Raw genomic sequence first — 19,078 nt, 5'->3', positions numbered from 1 at the left:
TTGTGAACACTACAGGCAGATCATTGCAAACAAGGACTTAAAGATCATGTGGTGCTTAGACACAGCAAAGCATACAAGATTATGACTGCTACAGGAAGTGCACAAAAGCAAGGTCAAGATTTGATCTGAAATTCGCAAGCTTACCAAATAAGAGAAGAAATGGAATTAACAGGAGTAACCATCTGAACAACCTGGGTAGACATCTGAAAGCAAAGAAACAATAAATCACCAAACCAGATGAAATCCATTTGATATTCTAAAAAAGCCACCTTACAATTATATTTTTACTGCTAAACAAATTGAAATTGTGTAATATATACCTTGTGAGCAAATATACATCAAGGAGGGACATTAAAGTGATTAGCTGGTACCACCCAGTCCCAAGCCACCAGAAAGCTCCAGAAGCAGCCTTTCCTGAGAAAAAACAAATGCACAGAACTGATGCATAATCAAGTATTCAAGTGCTCACCCTGGGAAGTGGTTCATGTAGATGGAAACCCTCTGAAAAATGTGTAAACTAGCCCAACTATAACACTGATATAATATCAACAAATTCATAAAACCAGAATGAGAATATATTACACTGAAAAAAATTAAGCCAGAGTGTATTATTACTGATGCCATTGCTTGACGTCCAAAAATGTTTGGGTTGAAACCTAAGCTTGCACTGTTCTACCACTGAGTATACATGCACAAACAGAGCAAAGCATGCAAAAAAAATGGAGAGATGGAATAGATGAAGAACAAAAATGAAAAATAAAAATTAAATAACCTGGAGATACAATGGCCAACCACAGAATAGACAAGACCTTCCTGGATACAAACCAGGCAACAGCACCAGCAGCCTGAACCACTTGCAGCAACAAAGAGCCTACAAATACAAAACAGATCAATCTGCAACATGTCAACTTCAAATGTTCAGTTTTTTTTTGTAATTTTTACTTTACTCAATATAGTACATAAATGCCAGTGCACCAAATATCCCAAACAAGTTCTAGTAGCATCAAATATCACCATTGTTCAAAGTTTTATTAAAGTATGTAGACAAAATAGAAATCTGAAAATCAACCTGCATAAGCAAAGACCAGCCAGGTGGTCCGCGTGACTTGTGAAAACTTCATGTACTTTGTGGACCCCACTTCAGTGGATTTATATGTATCGTGTTTCATTCCCTTACAGTCATCACCTGTTGGTTGCGGCAGTACAATACATTAGTGAACTGTGTGAACCCAATTTGTGGTTAAGTGCATTTCCCCCCCACAAGCAACTGTGGAATTTAGTGGCAACATCAGGTATCAAACCAAAATACTTACACAAAGATTCCCCATTTATATTCAGATGTCCATCCCCAGTAATCAACTCTTTTACATTCATTCTTCCACAGTAACTTGAATGGGCTGCAACACAGAAACTGATCCTTAACTGTCTTAGATAGGAAAAAACACTGCAGAGAAAAATCTTGACTTCTCAAACCAATGAGTAGTGAAGTCACTGTATTTGCATGTAACCAGGACTACACTTCATTTGCATGCAAATGAGCTAGCTATTAAGAGTTTACCCAAACAAACAAGCATAAAGCTAGTTACACTTTGATACTCATTTCCTACCCAATTAGAAGCTGACTTTGGCCAGCCCTGAAGCAGAAGGTGCAAATAGTGGTGACATGCTGCTAGATTTAAACAAACGAAGTGAACAATAGGCAAAATCGTGTGATGTTAACAAAAAGATATACCACACCATGTACAGATCAAAGCAATGATTTAAAAAAATGAATTTTTCATGTATGCATTTAAGAAAAGCCCCTGAGAATTAGTGAAGTGGTAAAGCTTTCTATAACAGGGGAATAGAAGTAATGGCCTCCATCACGTAGCAATAGATTGAAGAACATGCAAGCACTTGGTTCACTCCACTTTAGTTGGGTACCTTTGGAGTAAAACCCAGTCTTCAACAATATTGTGTGATAAAGTTGTAAAAACCATGCGACTGCAGCTGACACAACATTTTTTGTCATGTGGACTGTATGATTCATGAATAACTGCACTCCTGAAAAATACAAAATCAGATGCAACTAATTTACAATAAAAAATTCCAGAATAGAATTATGCTATCACACTTAGGCAGAGCTGTTACAAAGTTTGAGAGAAGATTTGTAGCTCGGGTGCTCGTTGTTTGTGGTTCTGTTCGCCGAGCTGGGAATTTGTGTTGCAGACGTTTCATCCCCTGTCTAGGTGATATCCTCAGTGCTTGGGAGCCTCCTGTGAAGCGCTTCTGTGATCTTTCCTCCGGCATTTGTAGTGGTTTGAATCTGCCGCTTCCGGTTGTCAGTTCCAGCTGTCCATTGCAGTGGCCGGTATATTGGGTCCAGGTCGATGTGCTTATTGATTGAATCTGTGAATGAGTGCCATGCCTCTAGGAATTCCCTGGCTGTTCGCTGTTTGGCTTGTCCTATAATAGTAGTGTTGTCCCAGTCGAATTCATGTTGCTTGTCATCTGCGTGTGTGGATACTAAGGATAGCTGATCGTGTCGTTTCATGGCTAGTTGGTGTTCATGGATGCAGATCATTAGCTGTCTTCCTGTTTGTCCTATGTAGTTTTTTGTAAAGTCCTTGCATGGGATTTTGTACACTACGTTGGTTTTGCACATGCTGGGTATCGGGTCCTTTGTCCTGATGAGTTATTGTTTGAGAGTGGCTGTTGGTTTGTGTGCTGTTATGAGTCTTAGTGGTCGCAATAGTCTGGCTGTCAGTTCGGAAATGCTCTTGGTGTATGGTAACATGGCTAGTCCTTTGGATTGTGGCACGTCCTCATTCTGTTGTCTTTCTCTAAGGCATCTGTTGATGAAATTGCACGGGTATCCGTTTTTGGCGAATACATTGTATAGGTGATCTTCCTTTTTGCAGTTCTGGTGTACTGCAGTGTGTTATGGCCCTTTTGAATATTGTCTTGATGCAACTACTTTGTGTTTGTTGGGGTGGTTGCTTTCGTAGAGCAAAACCAACGTAGTGAACAAAATCCCATGCAAGGACTGCACAAAACACTACATAGGACAAACAGGAAGACAGCTAATGAGCCGCATCCATGAACACCAACTAGCCACGAAACGACACGATCAGCTATCCTTAGTAGCCACACACGCAGATGACAAGCAACATGAATTTGACTGGGACAAGCCAAACAGAGAACAGCCAAGGAATTCCTAGAGGCATGGCACTCATCCACAGATTCAATCAATAAGCACATTGACCTGGACCCAATATACCGGCCACTTCAATGGACAGCTGGAACTGACAACCGGAAGCAGTAGATTCAAACCACTACAAATGCCGGAGGAAAGATCACAGAAGCGCTTCACAGGAGGCTCCCTAGCACTGAGGAGGTCACCTAGACAGGGGACAAAACGTCTGCAACAAATTCCCAGCTCAGTGAACAGAACCACAACAAAGCTGTTACAGCTAGGAGAAAATCATGCTGCAAAGTCAGGTGGTTAAGGAATTCAATTTTACTGATTAAACTATGAAAATTAAACTTTGATAAACTGAATTCAAGCGAACAATACACTTATTTGAATTAAACAGTAAAAATAATTCAAAGTTTTAACTCTACAGTACTGCACAATTCATAATTTTAGTTTTTCACATCCACCATACCAGTTTTTAAATCAAGGCTTTATAAATTTATGTAATTTCAAAGACCTCCCTAAAAAGCAGTAAGGACTCCCATCTTAATTTGAAGTAACAGCCAACAAGTTGAAATAGTTACTCACGTTCAGGTTGCGCAACATTAAAATTCATACTTTGGGACATATTTCTAAGCAACAATACAATCAAAGGAGAGATGTACCATGCAAATTTCTCATATGCCAATGAGTCAGACTCACTGAATTCACTCGTAAGGAAGTTGTCCATGAATTGCTGACTTCAAATAAAATCAGGAATTAGGTTCATCCTTGGCCTTCCATTTCACATTTCCCCTTTTCATGCACTTTGCAATTCTTTAAGTTAGCTTCTTGGCTTTGAAATTAACGTGCGGCCAAGAGTAAATTGCAAACAGCTCAGGGTAACAAGCCCAAGCCCAACCAATATATTATACACATTTTCAAAAAAAAATTAATAATGTTACCATTGGTTATTTTTCCCATTACTTCATGTGTGATAGACATTTGGAAATAATAAATTTAGGTTGACAGATTTTTAATAATAGGTTGAAGGATTATCTAGAGTGGGCAGAAAAGGTGGAGTTTGAGGCAGAGATTAGATTAGACACGATTGCATTAAATTATAGAGTAGGCTCAAGGTGCTGAACGGTCTGTACCTAGCTCTGGTCATGTTCAAGTCTGTGCTCTTTTGTAAACTCACTTCTATTTAAATCTTTGGTCAATTTAAATAGCTCCATCAAATCTCCAACTAGCCATCTCATGTGGCAAGTAAAATCACAACTTTTCCAAGCTATCCACACACTACACTCCCTTACCATTATGATCAATGCAGTAAACCTTTTCTATGCCCTCTTGAAAGCCTTCATATGCCACTCAAGTGGGGTGCCCAAAATCAGAAAACACCTCAGCAGCACCTCAAATCTAAGTAGCACTCATTGTCACTGCCACGCTTGCGACAAAATACAGACAAGCTAACATCTTCATACGATTTCTCGAGGTACAGCAATAGTCACTCTATCAAACAAGTGTGCTTCTCAAAATGAACATCACTCTTAGGTCTTGCAGCCACTACTTTGTATGGTTAAATTTCAGCCAGGTAGTGTTGTCACCTAATTCTGCTACCAAATGGAGTCTTCTGTATGCCAGCCACTTACTTGACATATCTTTCTTGTTTCTGCTTCTGGAATACACGGTTGAAGAGGGTGCATGGGAGGCACAGTATGCAGTGAGAACATCTTTTCGGTCAGAAAGGATGCTGCAGTCATTACAGGTGTAGCCATTGAATATGGTCGTCTGCATGTCCCCTGATATGATGTCCCCATTTGCTTGCAGAAATGTTGTACTCCCTCCTAAAGAACATAGCACCCAAGATTTGACATCCGATACCAAACAAATGTAACTTATTAGAAATTTTGGTGAATGAGTCATAACAGCTGAGGATTTCTTTACCTTTGCCATCTCCGTCCTCATCATCTAGACCTGTTTGTAAAAAGCAAGCAAAACAAATTTCAATATCGTTCCATTTCACAATTAGCAAAATTGTGTCAAGCCACCTTAGTCAGTGGGTTGAAACAAAGCAGATACTCCTTAGCTATGATATTTCAGGTTTAATTCTCAAACAAGAGTTGACTTGAATATCAGCAAAAACAGTTTAAATGCTGATTTATGCTGAACAAAACCATTACCAATATACAATATCTCTAAAGTCATAAAACTTCAACAAGCTCTGTAAAGGGGTCATGAACGACACTATATAAACATAAATTCTTTGTTTTACTGCAACTTATACTGTTCCATTGCATCATTAAGAAAGAAATCACCAAATACAAGTAATACATGAAAAATGTAAATCAGGTGGTCAGTTGCTCTTGCAGTAGAATTTGTCAACAAAGCAACATCTATCACGTATGCAATGCTCCAATGAATCACAGCACAAACTTGAACGTCTTCAGACTACGTGTTTTACAACCTTCTGGATGAAATATTGAATTCAACACCTTCAGATTGTGAACACTCTCCCATTCTCTCTCTTCTTTAACTTTACTTGTTGCGTTCTCTGTCCTCTCCCCACTCCAGTGGGCCTATCTCTTCAATGCCCCCCGCCCCAAATTTGGTAGTGACACACTTGTATTGCCATTCTCACATTGTGATATGCCTGAATACTGCCCCTCTACACCTCATGTCAGCTCTGAAAAGTCATCTAGTCTCAACATTAACTTGCTCTCTCTCTATTAATGCTGCCTTATGTGCTATCATTTCCAGCACAGATTCCAAGATCAATGCTCCTACATCAATAATTAATGTTGGAGATGGAAGCCATTTCTTATGCCTATACAAGTTTCAATTAGACTTGCAACATGAATGTTTTTGCACCTTTTTCTAAATCGTCTTGTCCACAGGTTTAGGCAGCACATGAAAGCAGGTTATATATTCAAAAGTTATCACAGCACAGTTTTAACTAGTTCTCACTTCAGCCACCTGTACCCATCTTTCAACAAAGTTCAATTAATAGCTCAGAGCAGTCAAAAACATTCGTATTTTCCACCCTTAAACCAAAATGTGTTAAAATCACTTCTGGTACTCCTTTGTTAACTCAGTCCCCATTAGCAGAATCAAAAGTGCGATTTTCTTAGATTGTGTAACAATTCTACGCTGGACCTATTTAAAAAGGAATGATCTGATAAAAAAAATTTCAGCTTTATAAATACTTAATAGATAGCTATTGATAGCTTCATTTGATAAAACTTCAAGTGTAATAAACACTCAAATACACTGAACTCAAATGTATCAGCTTACATTTGGGAGAATATAATAATTACTGTAGCTAGGATTTAATAGGTCCCCAGCTATCAGGGTTGGACTACATTTCATTTCCACTACCAAAGGTTAAACATTATTCAAAGAAACCAACAAAATGTCAGAGTATAATGACATATTTTAGAATTTTCTAATTCTAAACAAAAACAAAAAAAGTGTTTAAGACTTTCGCACCTCTTCCTTCAAAAATGAAGAACTCTTTTGAAAGGCTGTACACATGCACCTGTTTTGGCTGTCTATACAGTTCCTGCACTTGAAATATTTGTTCAAATGGATTTAAAACCGGGCTCTCTGGACAAATGTAGGGACATTACTGATAGAAGCACACATCTGCTGAAATTAATTCAAAATGTCTAAGCCAGGTATAATCTTGTTTGAACAGCACGCCACGTAATACTGAACTTGAACATTATTATTTTGCCCTTACTTCCCTTTGTGTGGTTTAAGTGGTTTCCTAAAAGATCTTGCTGGTGGTTTTAAGATAACATCTTCTAGCATTATGCTTCATTTGTTAGAGTCTGAGATACTCCACATGCAAATGGATTTCAAAATCAAGCAAGCATTTGTTTAGAACATCTAAAGTGGAGCTTATTTTTTAAAAAATTGACAAGTTTGTGCAGGGACATTTCAGTTAACATTCACAGATTTCCATGATTAGATTAGATTCCCTACAATGTGGAAACAGGCCCTTTGGCCCAACAAGTCCACAGCGACCCTCTGAAGAGTAACCCCCCCCCGCCCAAACTAATGCACCTAGCACTATGGACAACTTAGCATGGCCAATTCACCTGAACTGCACATCTTTGGATTGTGGGAGGAAACCGGAGCACCCGGAGGAAACCCACACTGACACAGGGAGAACGTGCAAACTCCACACAGACAGTTGCCAGAGGCTGGAATCAAACCACTGAGCACCATGCCACCCTTGATGTTACTTCACTTCTGACAGAATCAGGTACTATACATAATCCCCCAGCTCAAATCTGGTTTCTTAGTGAAGGCAAAAACTAATTTTACTTTAACTGGATTTTAAATACAGCAAGCTCCAGAAAGAAATTCAAAGTACTGCTAATAAGGCTCAGAAATCAGCCACCTACAAGCATTAGTCACTTTTCAAGCCCAAAATGCTTAAAAATGTGACAAGTCATGGACGCAGAGTCATGATGAAATGTAAAAATACTGCCCAAAGTGCATCAACATCACAAAGTTTAATTTAGATTCAGTAATGCAGCAAATGAAGGGTTGTACATGCATTTTAAAAGTATTACTATAAAGAGAAGTGGAAAAAGAATCTTCAAGGAACTGTGATTATACTCAAAAACATATTCCAAAATATCTAGGCTCAAACAATAGGACTCAATAGTTTGAAACCCATTGAAAGTTTCTTTCCACAGAAGGTAGCCAGTGAAAAATAATCCAGTATGGCCTTCTTCTGGATTGACACTGACAAAACATTCAAACTAATTATGTAAATCTAAACAATAATAAGCAGAAGTGGAACTGATTTGCTTTCAAAGACTATTATTCTCCAATTCAACCTACAATCATCATGAAGATACAGCACAAACAGACCCTTCGGTCCAATTCATCCATGTCAACCAGATATCCTAACCTAATCTAGTCCCATTTACACTAATCCCTCTAAACCCTTCCTGATATACCCATCAAGATACCTTTTAAATGCTGTAATTATACCAGTCTCCACCACTTCCTTGGACAGCTCATTCTAAACACGCACCACCCTCTGCATGAAAAGGTTACCCCGAGGACCCTTTTATATCTTTCCCCTCTCACCCTAAACCTATGCCCTCCAGTTCTGTACTTGCCCAGCCCAGGGAAAAGACTGTCTATTTATTCTATCCACGCACCTCATGATTTTATAAACCTCTATAAAGGTCACCCCCTCAGCCTCTGATGCTCCAGGGAAAACAGCCCCAGCCTATTCATCCTTTCTCTATAGCTCAAACCCTACAAACCCTGACAACATCCTTGTAAATCTTTTCTGAACCCTTTCAATTTTCACAACATCCTTCAGATAGGAAGGAGACCAGAACTGCATGCAATATTCCAACAGCAGCCTAACCAATGTCCTGCACAGCTGCAACATGACCTCCCAACTCCTGTACTCAATACTCTGACCAATAAAGGAAAGCATACCAAACGCCTTCTTCACTATCCTATCTACCTGCGACTCCACTTTCAAGGAACTATGAACCTGCATTCCAAGGTCTCTTTCTTCAGCAATACTCCCCAGGACCTTACCCGAAATAATAAAATTTTGTTTAATTACTAGTTTGACAGGTTGCTTACCCCAGAAATGGCCCAACTCTGTTCTTTCTTGAATCGAAGACTCATCCAATACTGTGGACACCATTGATGAGTCTGTCCCATAGCTGAGGACACTGCTCTGACTGGAAACTGATGACTCAACCTTTGCTTTCCTTGGAGTATGAGACACAGAAACAGTTTGTTTGCTTGCACTTTTGTGTTTTTCTTGTTGTTGTTTTACACTTCTGGGGGAAAAGAAAAACCTTTGTTGAAAGAACCATGACAAATGTTCAGGCTTTCCACCAAAACAGTGCACTGCAGTAGGTTAGAGTTTGAGTACATATACAAATTCCCAAACATAACATTTGGAGAAACATTAACCAAAAAGGGGCATGGTCACCTCAAGATTACCTTCAAAATGTGGAAACCAATACTAGGAAGAGCAGAAATCAGCTCAGTTATGAAGACAGATTAAACAAGTTCTGACTGTCTCCTAAGCGAGAAGCTGGCTAAGAGAAATTTGACGGACATTTTCAAAATAAGTGGTCTGCTTACAGTAGATTAGGAGAAGCTATTTCCCACTCAAAAGGAAGAACTAGAGGGCACAGATTTGAAGTGACGTGAAGAAACCAGGATGATGAGAGAGGAAAAAAAAACTTTCACATAGCAAGTCATTAACATATGAAATGCACTATTTGGAAATGTAGTGGAGACAGATTCAATTGAGGCATTCAAGAGGGCATTTGGTAAATACTTGGATTATAACAGTGTGCAAGGCTACAGGTAAAAAGCATAAGATTGACACTAGGCAATGACACTCATTTGAAGAGACTGCAGGAGTGATGGGACAAATGGCCTCCGTGGGCATCATAATAGTTGAGATTGACAGATCGTGAAGCAGATTTCCTGTGTCTCTTAACTTTTACATAGTTTCACAGGCTAAGAATGGTGAGGAAATCCAATTAAAAGGAAACATTGTCCATTGATATAATTTGATGTTAAGTAGACAGAAGAACGAACTATATGTATTATAGATGCACGATTAAGCAACAGAAATAATTCATGGTCAGTATCTCTCAATAGTCACAAAATAGAGTTTTTGATCTGGTCAGAAACTTTCAAATTGTAGGCACAAATGACAGATATTCACAATCATGCTGTCCCTACCTCTCCATCTCAGATTGGACGATCATGCAAGTGAATATCAGGTGTCGACAGATGCAATTTCTTACATCTTTTACTTTTTGATAAAGTCTGTGTATAAAAAATCCATTTACTTAATTTACTAAAAAAAATTTCAATGACTAACAACTTTATACTTGTCATTGTTTCATTCTCAGAGCTTGCCTTGTATCTCAGGTATCTGCAATCTTGATTAAAAAAGGATTGAACCATGACTACCAACCTAAATCAAGTGAAGAAGTGCTTTGATTTTGGTTTAGGGGGAGAAGAGAAAAAATATAATGACTTATCAGAAAAGGATTCTTGATGCTCAACAAGATGAGCACTTGTGGAGACATCTGATCAGCATTGTCAATTTGAAAAAAATTGCTTTGCTGATAAGCATTGCAAGCAGCAAGTGAGGACTGCAATTGCTGGAGATCAGAGGCAAGTGTGGGGTGCTGGAAAAGCATAGCAGGTCAGGCAGCACCAGAGGAGAAAGAGAATCGACGTTTCAGGCATAAGCCCCTCATCAGTAATTCATTCTTGATGAAGGGGTTATGCCCGAAACGTCGATTCTCTTGCTCCTCTGATGCTGCCTGACCTGCTATACTTTTCCAGCACCACATTCTCAACTCTGATAAGCATTGCTGTCCTGCATTTACTGCCCACCTCCAACAGCACTTAATTTTGGGGGGGGGCACAAGCAAACACCTTGGATGGCTGCAGTCAATGTAGGTGCACCACATGATTATTAGAGGAGGAATTGCAGGATTTTGACCTAGTGTGAGCGAAGAAACTACAATATAATTTGCAGTCAGAATATTGTGAGACTTTCAGAGGCATTTACAGGCAGCCTTGTTCCCAAGTTCTCCTGCCCTTGTTGGTTCTCGAAAAAAGAATTTCAGAGTCTGAAGGAACCTTAAGTTGCTGCAATGCACTTCAAAAATAGGTGTTGTACATTGCTATTACAGCGCGCATGCAGGGAATATTTTAGACAGTGGATTAAGTATCAAGTCATTTTGAATGGTGATAAGCTTCAAGTTTTGCTGGAGCTGCAAAGTTCCAGGCAATTTTAAAACTTTCCAACATGTTCCTTATGGTGGACAGGCTTTGGAAAGTCAGCCATTGAATTACTTGCCAGAACTCCCAGCCTATTTTGTTTGTGTATTTAACAGGTTCAGTTAAGGTGCTGGTCAGTGGTAATTTAAAAGACATTGACGGTTGTTGAAGGGGAAAGCAGAGAAAAAGAATAAGTCATTGAAAGTCACCGGTAGACAGTTAAGATGGTCTTCAGATAAGTCACAAGTAACATTTGCACAAGTTATCAGCCCAAGCCTAATTGTTGCCCTCCACACCAAATAAATCCTTACCTTGATGACAATTCCTTGTAGGATAAGAGGCTTCCAGTGAAAGAATGGTTGCTACCAATGCTCTCATTGTGCACACACTCTGTAGAATAATACTCAGTGCTAACAGGACGCAATCTGCGTCGTGACATCCTTGGTGAGTCGTATACTGGATGCAAGTGATGCGTGCTTTCAAAATCCACAGCCTCTGTAGAATAGCTAGAACTGTAACAAAATATACTTGATGAACATTTCACTCCAATATTAATACCAACAAATGGTAACACTTTTGTCCACACAGTCGCTCAAATTTAAAGAACTGCACAATATTCTCAGAATAGTTAACTAGTTACTAATAAGGTTTTATTAAAAACATGCCATGGGTACATGCAGGGTTGAGAAAATTTCAACTTCATGTCATCTTTCATCACAAATTTAATACCCAAGTAGGTTTTCTAGAATCTTACACTTTTTAAAAATTGATTCAAATTCCAGTTTTAAAAGTATGCAAAGATTCCGATATCACCATTAGAAAAATATGATCAGATTAGCAACATCAACAGTCACGAAAACTTGAACTTGCATCAAATCATGCACTTTCCCATCCTAATTTGTGACGTCCATCTTTTAAAAATCATTTCAGAATCCAGAAGGACAACGAACTTGCAAGCAATTACAGGAAATACCATTCACAAAAGAATCATTCCAAATCATTTTGGCACAAAAGTTACTTCAATTAGTTTTATTTTCCTGCTCTTTCCACCTCAACTGACAATCAGGCAACTAGTCCCAGGCCATTCCCAAACAATGTTCTGTAACTGAAAAATATGTTGCTGGAAAAGCGCAGCAGGTCAGGTTGCATCAACATTTTGGGCATAAGCCCTTCTTCAGGAATGAGGAGGGTGTGCCAAGGAGGAGGAGGCTAAGATAAAAGGTAGGGAGGGGGGACTTGGGGGAGGGGCGTTGGGAATACAATAGGTGGAAGGAGGTTAAGGGGAGTGTGATAGGACGGAGAGGGGGTGGGGGCAGAGGGGTCAGGAAGAAGATTGCAGGTCAAGAAGGCAGTGCTGAGTCTGAGGGTTGGGACTGAGATAAGGTGGGGGGGGCGGGGGGGAAATGAGAAAGATGGAGAAATCTGCATTCATCCCTCGTGGTTCGAGTTCCTAGGCGGAAGATGAGGCACTCTTTCTCCAGGTGTCGTGTTGCCATGGTCTGGCGATGGAGGCGGCCAAGGACCTGCATGTCCTTGGCGGAGTGGGAGGGGGAGTTAAAGTGTTCAGCCACGGGGCGGTTGGGTTGGTTGGTGCAGGTGTCTCAGAGATGTTCTCTGAAACATTCCGCAAATAGACGGCCTGTCTCCCCAATGTATAGGAGGCCACATCAGGTGCAGCAGATGCAGTAAATGTGTGTGGAGGTGCAGGTGAATTTCTGACGGATATGGAAGGATCTCTTAGGGCCTTGGAGGGAAGTGAGGGGGGAGGTGTGGGCGCAAGTTTTGCATTTCTTGTGGTTGCAGGGGAAGGTGCCAGGAGTGGAGGTTGGGTTGGTGGGAGAGGATGTGGGTCTGACGAGGGAGTCGTGGAGGGAATGGTCTTTCCGCAACGCTGATAGGGGTGGGGAGGGAAATATATCCTTGGTGGTGGGGTCTGTTTGAAGGTGGAGGAATGTATCTGGAGGTTGGTGGAGTGGTAGGTGAGGACCAGTAGGGTTCTGTCCTGGTGGCGATTGGAGGGGTGGAGCTCAAGGGCGGAGGAGCAGGAAGTGGAGGAGTTGCGGTGGAGAGCATCGTCAACCACGTCGGAGGGGAGATTGCGGTCTTTGAAGGAGGCGGCCATCTGGGTTGTTTGGTATTGGAATTGGACCTCCTGGGAGCAGATGCGGCAAAAGGTGAAGGAATTGGGAATATGGGATGGCATTTTTACAGGGGGCAGGGTGGGAGGAGGTGTAATCTAGGTAGCTGTGGGAGTCAGTCGGTTTATAGTAAACGTCCGTGTTGAGTCGGTCGTGCAAGATAGAAATGGAGGTGTCTAGGAAAGGGAGGGAGGAGTCTGAGACGGTCCAGGTAAATTTGAGGTCGGGGTGGAAGGTGTTAGTAAAGTGGATGAATTGTTCAACCTCCTCGTGGGAGCACGAGGTAGCGCCGACACAGTCATCGATGTAGTGGAGGAAAAGGTGGGGGGTGGTTCCAGTGTAGCTGCGGAAAATGGACTGTTTCACATATCCAAAGAGGCAGGCATAGCTGGGGCCCATGGCTACTCCTTTGGTTTGGAGGAAGTGGGAGGATTGGAAAGAGAAGTTGTTCAGAGTGAGGACCAGTTCAGTCAGTCGAAGGAGGGTGTCAGTGGAAGGGTACTGGTTGGTTCGGCGGGAAAGGAAGAAGCGGAGGGCTTTGAGGCCTTCGTGATGGGGGATGGAGGTGTGCTGGGACTGGATGTCCATGGTGAAGATAAGACGCTGGGGGGGGGGGGGCAGGGAAGCAAAAATCATGGAGGAGGTGGAGGGCGTGGGTGGTGTCCCAAACGTAGGTGGGGAGTTGTTGGACTAAGGAGGGTCAGGACTGTGTCAAGGTATGCAGAAATGAGTTTGGTGGGGCAGGAGCAGGCTGAGACAATGGGTCAGGTTTGTGGATTTTGGGCAGGAAGTAGAAACGGGCGGTGCGGGGCTGTGGGACTATGAGGTTGGAGGCGGTGGATGGGAGATCCCGAGGTGATGAGGTTATGGATGGTCTGGGAGATGATGATTTGGTGGTGGGAGGTGGGGTCATGGTCAAGGGGGCAGTAGGAGGTGGTGTCCACAAGCTGGCGTTTAGCCTCAGCAATATAAAGATCGGTGGGCCAAACTACCACCACGCCTCCCTTGTCTGCCTGTTTGATGGTGAGGTTGGGATTGAAGCGGAGGGCTGCACATTGCAAGGGTGAGAGGTTGGAGTGGGTGAGAGGGGTGGACAGGTTGAGGTGGTCAATGTCATGGCAGCAGTTGGCTTTGAAGAGTTAGAGGGCGGGTAAGAGGCCAGCACGGGGTGTCCAGGTGGATGGGGTGTGTTGGAGGCAGGAGAAGGGGTTGTCAGAGGGTGGGCAGGAGTCCTGGTTGAAGAAATAGGTGCAAAGGCGGCGGAAAAAATGCTCGCCACCTCACGTGTGTTGAATTCGTTAATCCGGGAGCGTAGGGGGATGAAGGGGAGTCCTTTGCTGAGGACTAATCTTTCATCCTCAGAGAGGGGGAGGTCTGGAGGGATGGTGAAAATACAGCAGGGCTGGGAGTCCTATAGTAAGAGGGTTTAAGGTGGGAGTTCACGTGATTTTTGTTCCCCTTTCTAAGGAAACATCTTCAGTTCACTAAGGGGCAAACAAAGCCATATTGAACACTACACAGTGTAAAGCAAGCAACTTCAAACCATTCCATGCCCAAAACATAAGGTCACTGAGCTTCTGTCAGATTTTATAATTCATTCTGGGACAGGAAAGTCCAAGAGAAAGAAAATTAAGCAAAGGAAAAAATGTTAAAAATTAGTAATCAAAACAGCAGCTGCCATAGCATTCTACTACACAAGTACATATAAAGCAGGGGATTCTTGTTTACAGTTCATGTTCAAAGGAGCAATATATTCCATGGAAAAATAGGGCATGTTGGATTTTGTTTTAATTTATCAAAAATTCTCAATTTAACAATTCACACCAGCTTATGATTGAAGAGCTGTTGGTTAAAATTATTTAGTTTCTTTATATGCAAAACAGGTAATGAATACTTTACAAAACAATGTTAACAAGGAGACATACTAGAAGATAATTGATAGCAGATTTTGTAAGTCTAGCCTCTTAATCAGCACAAAGGGCTGAATGTGTCCCTTCATACTGACGTATATAGAAAGCAGTACAAAATTGAAAGCATACTATTGGTGGAGAGAAGGGAAGATTTGTACTCCTGCCAAAGCTGATAAAGCTCCAAATCAAGTTATCAGAGCAGTATTTAATGACATTCAAACTAAAGACCAACTGGTTAAAACAGCTGGTGTTGTCTAAGACTTCCTTGATGAAGTGCTACAGAAAGCAAACTTTTGTAGTTATGCAATGAAAGTTACTTGCACTCAGCACTATTACAAAAATGGCAAAAGCCCAGAGTAAAGACTGGACTGGCCAGAACACAAGTAGTTGGAACATAGGAATAGCTGTCAAGTTACTATGTAATTCATCCTCTCAAACTTTATCTGCTATTTGGTTGGGTCATGACTTATTAGCTTTCTTATCCGTCTACCTTGGATATGTAACTGTTACTACTGACAAACCAGGCTACCAATCCAAATTTTGAAATCTTCAGTTAACTTAGACTCAGCCTTTTGTAGAGTTGCCAATTTCCTTAACTGCTGAGTGATCCCTGTAATCAGATATTTCCTTTAATACTTCTTTAAACCACTTTGGACACCACTTTTATTCTGTGCAATGTAGTTTTTCCTGGTAATAACAAGAACAGTACTTATTATAGCGTTTTTGAAAAAGCAGTGAGCTCATGTTGAAAATAGTCATGAGTTATTAGCTGGGCATAGTACCATGCCTACAGGCCAGCTTTGAGCAGAAAATTATCTTTTGACCAATAATAAACAAACAATACAATCCTCAGATCTGTTTGCCTTTAGAAACTGCAACTTTTGAAAATGTTTCACGTGCTGACATATTCGAATTCAAATACAACCCAGCAAAATCCAAATGAATTTCTTGTTACAAAATTGCACATGCCATATCTCAACAGTTTAATTGACTACTGTTGTCCCGTTTCCCCTCAGTCAAAGCAAAACACTCAGTTTAGTTTTACCTCCATCTTTATTCTTGGCCCTAGGAGGAGAGAGAATGATCACCCACATGCACAAGGACACAAGTTCTCGGACTTCTCTGGAATAGCAGTTTCTCAATGAACTATATAGTCATTTTACAGGGAGGATCTAAATAATTTTGATTGTAATGGTCACCCAATTAAATTAATATCAATACTGAAGATTAAGCCATCTGCTGTTACACAATGAAGAACTGACTTCACATAAATACTTTTCACCTTGTTAAACTGACCTCATATACTGAATGCCACCTCATCTTGGTTCTACATAATTAATGTTTTTCTACCTTGTTAACCCATTACCCTTGCCGCCAGCACCCCACTGTTAACTAAGTTCTACCTGATGAGTCATGCTCAGCTGAATCTCATTTCTCCAAACAACTTAATTCCTTCACTGCCTGCTTATACCCTATACACATTGTTGTTCCCATTTTTAACATTTCACTATTGTAAAAATGAACTGAACAGGAGTTGTCCCATAAATGAAAAAAAGTTCGACCTATTCCCACATATCATACAGAAGTTGTGTAAGCTTGGTGGTCACAAGTCAATTAAACATAGATATGCTTTGATAACTTTCTAAATGCTGCCAGACTTGCTGATTTTTTTAAAAATACTTGTTATTTTTATTTCTGGTTTTAGTTCTCATCTTCAACATTCACAGTATCTTGCTTTCATTTAAATATTACTTCACCTAAGGAATTCTATTCATGAGCCACAGAGGATTAGTCAATGCAATGTGTTTCACTCAAGGTCTCAAATGAAGAGACAGAATACTCAGATAATTTAAATATATTTTACATACGTAAAACTCAAATCTAACAAGCAAAAAGACATGGTCAATGATTTCTGTGAGCAACGTAAATGCCTAGTTAATCTCCTTGTCCTTCTACAATACAAGACTGCAGCTTCAAACCTTTTACCTCTTCCTTACTTACTACCAATCATCTTGTATTTTTATTTTCCAATTTTCATGTTTACAAAAAAACTATTTTCTAAATGTTTTGTGCAGCATACTCTTAATTGTAAGTGGAAGAAGTGTAGAAACAAAATTTAGGAACACATATCACTGGTGGATATGCTGGAAGAAACTAAATGAGAAGTCAGCAATGCAGAAACTAAAACAAAACAATAAGTAGTATTTTATCAAACTGGGAGGGATGATTTAGATTAGGTAGCTTTCAGCCACAAATTAAAATACAGGAATGCCACAAAACATGGCAGACAAGCACAAAACATTACATTCACCTACTTAGGTAAAAAAAGGTACAGTTTCCGTAGTCTCAGCACCAAAGGGCTGCTCTCTCAAAGACGACTGGTTAACTGGAGGGTCACCATGCCTTAGGCAAGGGGTAACGGTTGAGAAGGTAACAGCATTCACAACCATCTCAGCTGGTACAGGAACGGGACAGACATTTGGCACCATTCTGTATTGCAAACCAACTATCCAGCCAAATCAGTTAATCAAACCTTCATTTCACAGCATCAACTATGCTAAAAAGTCAACTGCTGGTCCATCGACCAAGTCTTACACTTCAAATTCTACATGTGGCAGCTGACAGAATCTCAATGAATTGAGAAGTTGGCAAATGTAGGTAATACCAACAATTTTTTTAACAATGTGAATAAAATGTTTTCATTTATGGCACTAACGAATATGCATTAGTCTGAATTAGAAGACCTAAATAACAAGCAGTCACTGACTGAAGAACATGCCTGTTGCAATGATTCTAAATTAATCCAAATTCTACATGAACAAATTCAAATTTTCCATTCATCTGTATACAGCTTTTACCAATGGCAACTCAAATTGCATTTGGCTTCAAAGACTGAAGTTATAGTCTGAAAGATAGTGCCACATATTCCACATAAAATTATGGAAGAATTTAACGTTTGATTTCCCTGCACTTCGAACATAATTCAATTGCAAATCTTTTATAACGACTGAGTAAGCAAGAACCCAGATAGCAACAACTTTAAAGTTATGAGAACAGTGGTAACTAAAGTTTCACTTAACTGGCCTTTAACAAAGATAAGCAGCACTGATAATTAGTGAATTTGAAGGTAGACAGGGTGGTGAAGGTAATATTTTACTTTTAGAATACTACATACAATTCTTGTCACCCTTCTGTGGAATGAGGTCTTAAAACTTGAAAGAGTTCAGAAAACATTAACACGATGTTACCAGGAATAGAGGGTTTGAGTTATAGGAGGGTGGTGAATAAGCTGGGCTATTTTTCCCTGAACTGGAGGGTGAGGGATGATCTTAGAGATTTATAAAATCATGAGGGGCATAGAACATTACAGCGCAGTACAGGCCCTTCGGCCTTCGATGTTGTGCCCCCTGTCATACTAATCTGAGGCCCATCCCACCTACACTATTCCATGTACATCCATATGCCTGTCCAATGACGACTTAAATTTGGCGAATCTACTACCGTTGCAGGTAAAGCATTCCATACCCTTACTACTCTGAGTAAAGAAACTACCCTCCCCTTACTTTAAAGTTGTGCCCCCTCGTGTTTGCCGTCCCCATACTTGGAAAAAAGCTCTCCCTGTCCACCCTATCTAACCCTCTGATTATTTTGTATGTCTCTATTAAGTCACCTCTCAACCTCCTTCTCTCTAACGAGAACAGCCTAGAGGCCCTCAGCCTTTTCTTGTAAGACATTCCTTCCATACCAGGCAACATCCTAGTAAACCTCCTCTGCACCCTTTCCAAAACTTCCACATCCTTCTTATAATGCGGTGACCAGAATTGTACACAATACTCTAAGTGCTGCTGTACCAGAGTTTTGTACAGCTGCAGCATAACCTACTGGTTCCAGAACTCAATCCCTCTATTAACAAAGGCCAAAACACCATGCCTTCTTAACAACCCTGTCAATCTGGGTGGCAACTTTCAGGGATCTGTGTACATGGACACAGACATCTCTCTGCTCATCTGCACCCCCAAGAGTCTTACCATTAGCCGAGTACTTTGCATTCTGATTACTCCTTCCAA

The 19,078-nt window shown here is 40.7% G+C and overlaps 1 protein-coding gene across 1 annotated transcript in view; it reads right to left on the bottom strand.

Moving 5' to 3' along the window:
* Positions 1-19,078, bottom strand: part of sun1b (Sad1 and UNC84 domain containing 1b) — a 67,899-nt gene that overhangs the window by 22,794 nt on the left and 26,027 nt on the right. The window contains exons 3-12 of the mRNA XM_072559838.1: positions 11,275-11,475; positions 8,783-8,985; positions 5,105-5,134; positions 4,810-5,004; positions 1,924-2,043; positions 1,314-1,397; positions 1,070-1,186; positions 773-871; positions 321-414; positions 145-203 (exon numbers count right to left, since the gene is read on the bottom strand). Coding sequence (XP_072415939.1) covers positions 145-203; positions 321-414; positions 773-871; positions 1,070-1,186; positions 1,314-1,397; positions 1,924-2,043; positions 4,810-5,004; positions 5,105-5,134; positions 8,783-8,985; positions 11,275-11,475 — 1,202 coding nt within the window. The remainder of the gene's footprint in view (positions 1-144; positions 204-320; positions 415-772; positions 872-1,069; positions 1,187-1,313; positions 1,398-1,923; positions 2,044-4,809; positions 5,005-5,104; positions 5,135-8,782; positions 8,986-11,274; positions 11,476-19,078) is intronic.

This window comes from Chiloscyllium punctatum, chromosome 40 (genome assembly GCF_047496795.1).
Source record: "Chiloscyllium punctatum isolate Juve2018m chromosome 40, sChiPun1.3, whole genome shotgun sequence".
NCBI lineage: Eukaryota > Metazoa > Chordata > Chondrichthyes > Orectolobiformes > Hemiscylliidae > Chiloscyllium > Chiloscyllium punctatum.
This window is presented reverse-complemented; position numbering and strand designations above follow the sequence as displayed.